The sequence below is a fragment of the Haliotis cracherodii genome, unplaced genomic scaffold, assembly GCF_022045235.1.
Source record: "Haliotis cracherodii isolate W230 unplaced genomic scaffold, xgHalCrac1.p SCAF_3, whole genome shotgun sequence".
NCBI lineage: Eukaryota > Metazoa > Mollusca > Gastropoda > Lepetellida > Haliotidae > Haliotis > Haliotis cracherodii.
Window position 1 is genome coordinate 46,405,716 of NW_027266286.1, and position 10,840 is coordinate 46,416,555.

The 10,840-nt window shown below is 38.9% G+C and overlaps 1 protein-coding gene across 1 annotated transcript; it reads right to left on the bottom strand.

Annotated features, from left to right (window-relative positions):
* Nucleotides 1-810: 810 nt before the first annotated feature.
* LOC139475475 (uncharacterized) lies at nt 811-8,256 on the bottom strand. The gene is made up of 5 exons (XM_071258677.1): nt 8,241-8,256; nt 5,732-6,046; nt 3,130-3,201; nt 1,982-2,075; nt 811-1,507 (listed from the first exon to the last, which is right to left on the bottom strand). The coding sequence occupies exons 1-5, from the start codon at nt 8,254-8,256 to the stop codon at nt 967-969; spliced, it is 1,038 nt and encodes a 345-aa protein (XP_071114778.1). The 3' UTR covers nt 811-966.
* Nucleotides 8,257-10,840: the final 2,584 nt, after the last annotated feature.

Consider the following 10,840-nt stretch of genomic DNA (forward strand, 5'->3'; position numbering starts at 1 on the left):
TACTATTGTTCTTTGGTGGAGTCTACATACTCTTGCACGAAGGCACACGATGTCCGGTACTACTTTGACCACGAAGCTTGAAGGTCATTAACCACGGCTGGTATGAAAGTATGAAAACGAGTACTTGAATTATTTCTTTGCCGTTGTTGATATGATGAAGTCGACCCCAAGGAAATGATGTATGTGAAAGGTACTATCCAAAGTGACAGATACAGTGAAGAATTAATACTGTACAATATACAATTTATTTTCTAATATGAACAAAAAGACATCCTGAAATAGTTGCCCCGTCGTCTGTTACAGATAGTATGTACTATTTGGAAGTAAAAGTATTAATTAAAGTACCCACACTTACATAAAGAAAAAATAAACTATACAAGCTCAGCAAAAACCGATTAATCAAGGTTGAATTTTACTGATATACACTAATCTATTTTACTCTATAAACAATATTGTTGTGCTTAATTGGTATTTACCTTGTATGTAATTACGGCTTGTAAACTGTATAAGAATTATCACAGTTGTATATCTGATGGTGGTCAACCAAATCTAATGGCTGTTAAAATACAAAGAAGGATTAAAGTGAATGTGAGTGAGCAGAATTGCAGCTAATCGTGCAGTGTCATCTTAAGAGAATAGCAATTATTACACGTTTCTCATGTTGGCACATCCCCAAAGCATGTGCTGACAAACCAATAACAATGAATTGATCAGGTCGAAACTGGGGCTTTAACACATGACAATGGATAGATACACAGCGAATTGTGGTGCCTTTAGACAGCTTGGCTACCCGTGTACAGCTTTAAACATATGAACCTTATATATTAATTTCCGACATACAAAAAAGTTATGTAAATAAGAAAAGCTTTTAGTGCCACAAATCCATTGTCAAGTTCAAGGTAACAATTTACGTAGATGCCGCGTGAATCACAACACACAGAAACAAATTCCATTTTAGGAATATGCTCATTTGATTTGCCCCGCAACAGAATGATCATAGTTGTCTTCCATTCCTGATGCAGTATCATACGGTGAACAAACAAAGTCATTGGTCACACTACGAAAATGGTCATAGTCGTCATCATCAGTGTTCCTATCGGCCCTAGTCAGTTGTGCCACTGACTTTGATGCAGAGGCAGCTGTGTCGTAGTCATTCTGGTGTATCTGCGGGTTGGTTTTCTCGTGGAAAAGATTGTAACCATAATTGTCTTCTCCAATTGTTCCTCCTGTACGTGTAGATTGAGCCACCGAGGCTGTTGTGTCGTAGTCACTGGTTTGTGGGGATTGTTTGTCCCCGATGTGATCATAATCACATTCGGTGGTAGAGGATGTTGAAAACTGTTCTGTATTTTGCTTCCCATAATCATAATTACTGTTCTGTGTCTTCAGATCCTGGATTTCATTGTATTTGTTCTGTGTGATTTTACCGGCCAAACTGCATGTCATATCAGGCTGTACATCCTGTGGAAATGATGCGGTCTTCTCCTTTACTTCACGTTTAGCCTGTCTAAAATCAGTTTAGAGAAAACAGATAACTTAAACAGTAATGCATGTGGTATTATGAAGAACACATTTCAATATATTCGTAGTTTCTTTAACCAATAAAAAATCTTGACTTTTCAGTGATGGTGAAAATGTTTGTTCGCGTTGTGTACATAATTGCAAGATGCTTGGTAAGAGACTTTGCTAAGGGGGACACGTGTATATGTTTGTGTTTGGGCAACGGAAACTGACACAGTGTGTAAAGGAAATCCCTTTATGAGCTTTAAATAAATGTGTGAATGTGTTGCAGGACCTCTGATAAATGATGCACGTCTCTTATCTCGTGTCACCTCATAAAAGTTTAGCTTGTTCCTTCTATATGTCATAGCTATTACCATGAAGCGCAATGCACGTTTTTAGTTGTTGTTGATAGCTACAATGGGCCTAATTAATATGTCACTGTAACGATACATGAATTTGAATACACTTGAATACTTACCTCTTCCGTATAAGCGCCACTGACACCAATGTTACAACCAATACAGCTAAGACTGTGGCCACAACCCCACCAATAATTGCACCTGTATCATCTTCTGAAATCAAGCAAAGTTTATTCTCGGTACATGTAACATGAATATCAAATTTGGTGCTTATATATGACAATACACATTGTTAATAAGTAAATTAACTTTTCCCATACACCTTTTCTTTTCTGTTGCTAATGGGTTTATTCTTCAGTTGGCACATGAAATACGCCCCATGAAAAAACCCTACCGGGATCGGATGGCCAAGCCCTGTTGATACATGTCATCATATGCCATTGGTTAGATTTATACTCATGATGTTAATCAAAGGTTTGTCCGGTCGAGCCTTGGTTATTTACCAACCGCTGACATATAGATGAAATATTGCGGCGTTAAACAAGAAACAAACATGAAATACAATTACGCCTATTTGTGAGGTTGCTGTAACAGAAAACACACACACACACACACACACACACACACACACACACACACACACACACACACACACACACACACACACACACACACACACACACACACACACACACACACACACACACACATACACACACACAGACATACACAGACACATATCTATATATCTATCTATCTATCTATCTATCTATCTATCTATCTATCTATTATCTATCTATATATATATATTTCAACGTGTTTTGTTTTGGCTCAATTCCTTACCTCGGTTACAAAAGGTTCCCTAAATTGTTTGTAAACATGTACAATAAAACTGTAACAAGGTAAGTTAAACATTATTGCTCTTTAAGTTAGTTTTTGCTGTTTTTGCCAACACAATATACATGAATGTCATGCCTTAACTCGGTCGTCTAACCTCGTGTACGAGTATTTTTAATTGTTAGAATTTGCTTTCTAAATGTGTTCTTAAACGTCCAATTTATGTCCCAAGAAAAGAATCCGGGTATTGTCTATTGCAAACAATAAAACGACTACGCAATAGGTTTAAATGGAATTAACAAGATGTTGTTTGTTGAAGAAAAAAGCTATATAAAAATATATTGAACTGTAGTTAATAATTTGTACTAATCCATAAATAGGTATCTTAATCGAATCCATAAACATATGGCGCATTAACACTGCATCCTACCTGCTGTGCGAGTGTCGTTCTCCCTTGTCACAGTTGAGACTATATTATTGGTTGTTGTTATTGCACTGGATTCTGCAATACAAGACAGGGCACTAAAACAATACAAGTGTATTTTGTGGAGGAAACATGATCGATTTTTGTTCCCATACTTGTACCTGTACGACCAGAGTCACCTTTTTTTATATTCAGATACACATGTTGACAATGTGACAATAGAACATTACAGAAGTGACCATGCAACAAGTGCATACAGAGAAATAAAATGTAAATGCGGATACATTTAGTGGTTGCCTACCTGTGTTTGTCACTGTATCAGTGTCACACTTCACATTGGAAGAGTCTGATGCTGCAATATGGCACACACATAATATAATACAGTTATGTTATCTTACTGCTTATTCATACAATAAAATAAACTACTGCTGATGACATTGTGTTGTGTGACTACACAATCAAAAGCATGCGAACAATCAGAAAATGATCAATTGAACAACTTTTTTGCGAAAGGGCCTGTGATTTCATACTCTACAATTGAACACACTGTAATACTTCTATAAATGCAATATCTCAGTTTGCCTCTAACATCACCTGTACTGACATAACTCATGATCATACATCGTGTGTCTCATTTTGTATTTTGTAAACATGATTTCACTACTCATTCTCACTATTGATCAGAAGTCAAACTAATGTTGATGGCGGCCTTATAATATCTGAGAAGTATAGAGATATCGGGATCTCCGCTGTTACGTTGAGTCTCTCAAACGGTATGAACTGATTTAAACAATCATTTGTTGTGATGACATCCCCAGGTAGGACAGACAACTGTGATAAGCATTGCCCTGCAGTTCCTCGTCCTGACCGCGCGTCAAGAGTGAGTGAGTGAGTTTGGTTTAACGCCGCTTTTAACAGTATTCCAGTTATATCACGACGTGTCAGGTTAATGTGGGAGGAAAGACCGAAGTGATGCAGGTCTCAGACGGTTACCACTTCAGTGAAACCCACGAGCATGGGTATGGTGCTGACAAACCTAGAAACATAATCGGGGTGAACCGGGATTCGAACCCACAATCATAAGTTTCTGGCTTGCCTAAGGGACGCAACTCTGCACAGCGAATCGTGGTGCCTTAGACGACCGGGCCACCCGTGAAATTCTATAGTATGCTTGTAGTTGCGCACAGCCATGGATCTATGACCAGCCGCTTCACATATAAGCCTACCCACTGCATGATGAAGACAGCAAGCAGCAAACGCATGCAGTGGTTAGTGCGGTATCCAGTCAAGCCAGCTGTTTTACACATTCTAACTAAGTCGCAAGCTTATGTTGCCCCGAACGTTTTTCACAATTCATTCTCCCTAGAAGGTTTATCTAACGGTCGGAAATGAAACGCAGCTGTTAGAGTTGATGATGGACACAGCAGGAAACAGTTCCACAACACATCTGTAAGGGTTTTCAAAACTTTCGTAGGCAACACTATCTGCTGTGCTTGTTTACTCCACTGTCAGTTAAAGATGCTTGTTCATTGTCCATTAGATACCTTCCATCTCCGAGTTAACAGATCTGAAGCTGGTCCCCTGTTATGCGGATATTCTCCTCTGTCTAATAGTTTCAGCAACTGCTTTTTCTTATCAACTTTCCAAAAACTGGTTGCATGAGTATAATGTCACGAATTAATTGACTGTTTTGAATGTGATAAAATCTCTGTTTGTTTATTCTTTTGTTTGTTCTTTTAGAAGTAGAGATGTAAAAGGTACAGTGAGCATCATGCCAACGTTTTCAGTGGGTAGCCTTGCTCTGAATTATCGCAGTTTGCTATTAAACTTGCACAAGAAATGCTTAAAAACATTAGAAAGGCTCGTTTATGCCTCGTATGTCTTAATACAAACATCCTATAATATAAGTTATCAGTTAACATATACCACATCTTTGCACAACCCCAAACACAGGACACGCCATTCTCACAAAAGAGGCGCCATTTTGTCGTAGACATGGTACGACCAAGCTGGAGACCCCGCAATATGTCTGCACACCGCTTAACTGTCAATAACTGACTTGTAATTCGCATAATTATTGACATGCCACCATGATATACCCGACGTTGTGTTTGACAGCAGCTATGTTGTCCTCCGTCGAGTCGTGTCACACGAGGGCACATAAAGGAGAGCGGATAATTCATTATTCAGTGGAGGTGAAATAGTGAATAGGTAGTTGCATATATTGGACAAAAAGGCAGTTTCATGGGGAACGGAAATAGACGAAGAAACTGGTGTGGACAACTTCTAAATTGAATTAAGTTCTATTCTAATTAAGTCGATACAAACTAGAAAATATCGATGCCTGAGGGAAAAGCAGAAGATCAACAGCGTTTCTTATGTGTTATGTATCACGACCAATCAGTTATTTTGAAACCAACCCTCACTTACTGTCAATACACGGATATTTCACAACAGAGAATGGAAGAGGTGGACAACGCCGGATAGCACGAAACACACACCCAGTCTGTGGAGAACAGTTGTTGTGAAGTAACTCATCCAGCAACATATATTATCACAGGAATAGTATCAGAGATCAATTATTATTATTCTACCAATAAACACTTACTTTCAATGCACTGATATTTCACAACAGAGAATGTAAGAGCTGCACTGCGCCGGGGGGCAAGATACGAACACCGAGTCTCTTTTGAACAGTTGTTGTTGAGGGAGGCCAGCTCGGTGTCGTTGAACCTGTGATGTCCATGTTCTGTCACACTGTCCGGGTTCACTTTGCAAGTAACCAAACCTTGTCTACACTCTGTATTGTTAGTGTAGTAGGCGTCACAGATGGCGATCTTCTGGTTGATGTTGCAAATGATGTCATGTCGTACACATAGAGGGCCAGGAGATCCATAGCATGCTTTACTGGTACGTGTTGAGGCTGCATAAACGACAGGTCACAAAATGCATGTATGAACATTTACGATGCTTTGAAAGTAGTTTGCATCTAGTATTTCTAGTATATTCTATTGTATCGCTATCCATTACGCAACGTTATCGTATACATACTAACTCATTGTTTGGACATTCCATAAATGTGGTAGTAATGTTAGAGAAATTGTAAAAATTGAGGATCGTGTGCGGATCTAAGATATAGGTTACAACACAAATGTTTGTTATCGTGTTCTGCAGTACAATTGCGAATACTCCGCGAATAATTTGGATATAATTTGCGAATAACTCGGGAATAATCCTTAGATATCCGCGGATTTTTTCGAAAACTATTTCATTGTTTTATGGTACTAATTTGGAGCTTTATAGGATTATCACGCCGTCAACGAGTGGCGGGCCATGGCAATACTCTCCATATATTTACACTATATACTGCTATTCTGTGACTTTAGTGCAGGTACATGTATTATTAGGTTTGATAAATACATGTAAACACCAGTTTGTAATATAGTCCTGCTTTGATAATGCTGTCATGAAATGTTCTTTTGGACATGATGAATATTTAATTATGGTCGAGTTGCAAGTCTTCTCGCCCCCGGCTTTTTGTGTAAAACAAAACACGCGCATAATTATAAAACCCAATGTACCCAACGTGATAATGCTACAAATCATAACTTTGACACTGGTTTTATCACAGTTAATGTGTGTACATGTACATTTACTTTGTTAAAAAAACACATACACTGTTAATGTATGGAGGGACGACCTGCATTACATGTTCTCCTACAAAACTGTAGATTTTCTACTGGACTATTTATATCACGACCCAGAAACAAAAGACAGCATGGCAAACAGTTTCTACAGAATATTTAGAATGATCACAATGTGCCTGAGAGAGAGAGAGAGAGAGAGAGAGAGAGAGAGAGAGAGAGAGAGAGAGAGAGAGAGAGTACTTAGTACTTCAACTTCTAAAAGTCTATCAAAGAACTACATCGGAAGAGTAACACACTCGTTTTGTATGAGAGATAGTATCAAACTATAATTCATCGTAGTTTCTGTGAATTTATTGCAGGAATATGTATTGTATTGAAAGTCTTCATGCTCTTTTTGCCTAGTGATATTACAACTTTTACAATGGACTGCAAGGTCATCCAGTTTGCCATACATGAGTTTTGTTATTCACACAAACAATATCGTTCATGTGGATAAATTAGTATAGGGTTCATCAGGGCATTTTGAGATCGGGCTTATCCGCCTCGTATTACAGATTGTTGTCCCGTCCTTATTCTCACTCAACGCAATGTAGTTTTAGGCTATTTCACAATCCGACATTTAGTACACACACGATAAGGTGAGAACTTACTCTTAACACTAACTCTTTTCCAGTTCCCTGTACACGTTCTGAATTTGATACATCAAATAAACCTTTCCTATACACGTATATGGCTTACCTGTGACAAAAATGCATAAACTCCATGTTGAATATCGATATATCCTCAAGTTTACTGTCAGTGTGTATACAAGGAACAATATCATTTTTCTATATTTCATTTGCTCACCAACTATTAATTCCCCATCTCCATATAAATGTAAGTCTTACCTGTACAAACTGGCTTAAGAATGTAGCAGAGAATGGTGATACATTGCCAAACGATCACAGACGTCGTCATAATGTTCATTGCTCAACTCGACATGATGAGCTCATCTGTAAAATATACAATATGGGAGAGGGTTACTTTCTCACAAATAACTTACTTCCTGGTTTAACACCGTCTGTATATGTAGGTCATGCAATACAGGTAAAACACAAAGTGAATGCAGTCATTACGCCATCTTGAGGGAGATAGTCTGGTGATACACTGCGCAATGAGAATAGTCCTACCTGACAACCCCACCCGTGACTTGCCAAGTTGTGAGATTAGATCACATAAAACTACGAAATGCCATGACCCGCACGTGAAGTTAAACAGGCCACTGTGTTTGTGTTTGTAACCATGATATGACAGTAATTGATATGTATCACACTGATCTAAACGGAGAGGGGCCGCCGTGTAAAGTGTCTCGGGTCTGGGGTCTCCCAGTTACAATACAAACGTCCCGATGTAACTGAGAGTTCGTATCTGGACAACGTACATGTAAGTGACCCTGTTAGTGGGATAATATATAGAGAATACTACACTCACTCTCGCTAGATACCATTTTTAAGAAACGAGTTGACATTCTATTGTAACTGACCGAGCGAAAGTTCACGAGTTACCTAAAAATGGTATCTGACGAGAATGAGTGTGGGTATGTTATTTATTACCCGCGTTAAATACATATTTAAGTGTAAATACATAACAACTTCCGTTCGTTGACAAACCAAAATGATATCGAAAATCTGCTTGCGCGTGAATATTGACATATGCCAAAATATGGGCAATGTTGACATTTCTATACATAGGCATCAACAACATGCTCTTACTATTGTGTTTGCAAACATAACAGCACCGACGCTCAGGATTCATTTTGAAGAATTTACTAAACTTATGGTAGTTAAGCGCATTGTTGTTAGCACGCAGGACACCTATAATTGTTTTTTGAAAGTCACATTAGCGCCGCGCTTTGAATCTCTGACCAACAGTCGGTCACTCGCACTTCATTTCATCACGCTTTAACCTTTTACATTATATGTGTCACGATCATTGGGACCCTCGATAGAAATTGCAGATATGGATATGGCTCGTTTGTATAATGTCTAGAGTAGCTCTATGCATAACTTTTATAGAATGCAAAGCGGATATAATGCCTGCGACGATCTTGTTTGGTTTAATAAATTGTGTGTAAATGGCTCTCGTTTTCGTGAGATTCCTTCAGTTCTGCCTTGTAGTTGTAAAAGTGAATGATGTCTCGCGATTTTCGTTGAATGAAAAAAGTAGTCCTGTGTGATTGAGGTCACGGTTATCCAATCAAAACAAATAAAACGAGGTCAGCCTTGTACGACACACGTGTGACATACGGATTTAGTATCGTACCACCTGTATCTACACCAGGTGAGTAATAAATGTACATACATGATAACCTTGTGCTACGACTTCACGTTAACTAACACAGTCAAATGTATTATGTAATCATCCGCCTTTGTTTCCTTTTCAATGTCGTTACATTTACTGAAACACCTTGGACCAAACTTTCATGTATGTTGCGAAACATACGTTGATGAGCGTTGCAATCGGACTAGATGAAGAAAAAGATGAATATACAATGTCATTAATTTTCCTGTAGCCGACTGACTGGTATTCTACAATTTAACGTGGTCATGAGTGGGTAATTCATTAAACATCGAGCAGCAATAAATTTGACAGGCGGTATCAAGATGTACATGTATTTGACAATCCTTAATTCTGAATATTGAACAGAAGCTATTTCCCCACGACAGTGATTTGTACATGTATCCCACGAGTAATTAACCCCATATCACGATACACTGTTCTCTCAAGCAAATATTAAAACGTGACTTATCTGTTCATACCAAGCACAGTAGCTTGTGGGTCACACATCAACGTGCACCTATGCTTAACTTCGCCTGATTTGTGACGTTTGTGTTGTACATAGGACCACGTTACACAACAAGGACGTACACAAGCTATGTTTGATCTAAAACAAATTCAATTCAAGACCTTACCTGTATGAACTGCATTCCGGTTGTCAACAAGGAAGTAACACTGGCGCGTTCGTTTAGGTCAGCTTGAACTCATACCTCGTGTAACATTGTCACCTGATTTTTCATTCCGTTCGACTGCACACAACAGGCCAGGACGTGGTTCTTTCTTACTGCCTCTGTAACCACATTGCATATACATGTTGGTGATGTTCTAGTTTAGTAACACAGCGGTCACATGACTCACAGAGCTTTGAAATGACTGATACATTGAATCGAAATATGATGCCATGTATGTAGGTGAGGCGGTGAGGTGAAATGGGGTTTAACGTCGCGTCCAAGATCATTGCACCTATATAGCGACATGCATGCACGTGTGTGTGTGTGTGTGTGTGTGTGTGTGTGTGTGTGTGTGTTTATGTGTGTGTGTGTGTGTGTGGATGCTTGTACTAGTCAAGACTGATGCCGATTTATAGTGCCAGCCCACTGAGATACCATGCAGCAGTTTACCATGAATACCCCACTCTGACACAATATACTGACTCCGAGCCGACCAGTCCATGTTTTAGCCCTTAATGCCGAGCGCCAGACAGGGTACCAACAAATACCATCTTTTAACGTCTTTTGGTAGGACACGGCCGGGGATCGAACCCCGGACCTCCCGCACTCCGAGCGGACTAGACCACGGAGGCGGTCTTTATGTAGGACTGGTAATATCGTAGCAATATCTAGTAAACACATATTACATATAATGTGTGACGGTTTTAACAGTAATATGTCCCTGACAGTGTTGACATGGATGGACCGTGTTTGGTGGTCATCGCTGGGTCATTACAAACGTGCCCTGCAAATACATCTACTGCACATGTTCTTCTCCATTTGTCGGACAACCCGATTGTAACACAGGTCCCCAAGGAAGGGCTGTGATGATAAGCTTGGTCTACTCATTGTTACAATGGATTAGCTCATGTAACACAGTCATCGTTCAAATAAATCTTAGCTCACAATTTTCTCACATCAAATTCATTTCGTTTTATATTATACTGAAAAATAACCACCATTTTTTTAAATTATACATGAATATGTATATAATTATTTTTTTTATGTATATGCCCGTTTTCTGTATCAAATGGACCTTTATTT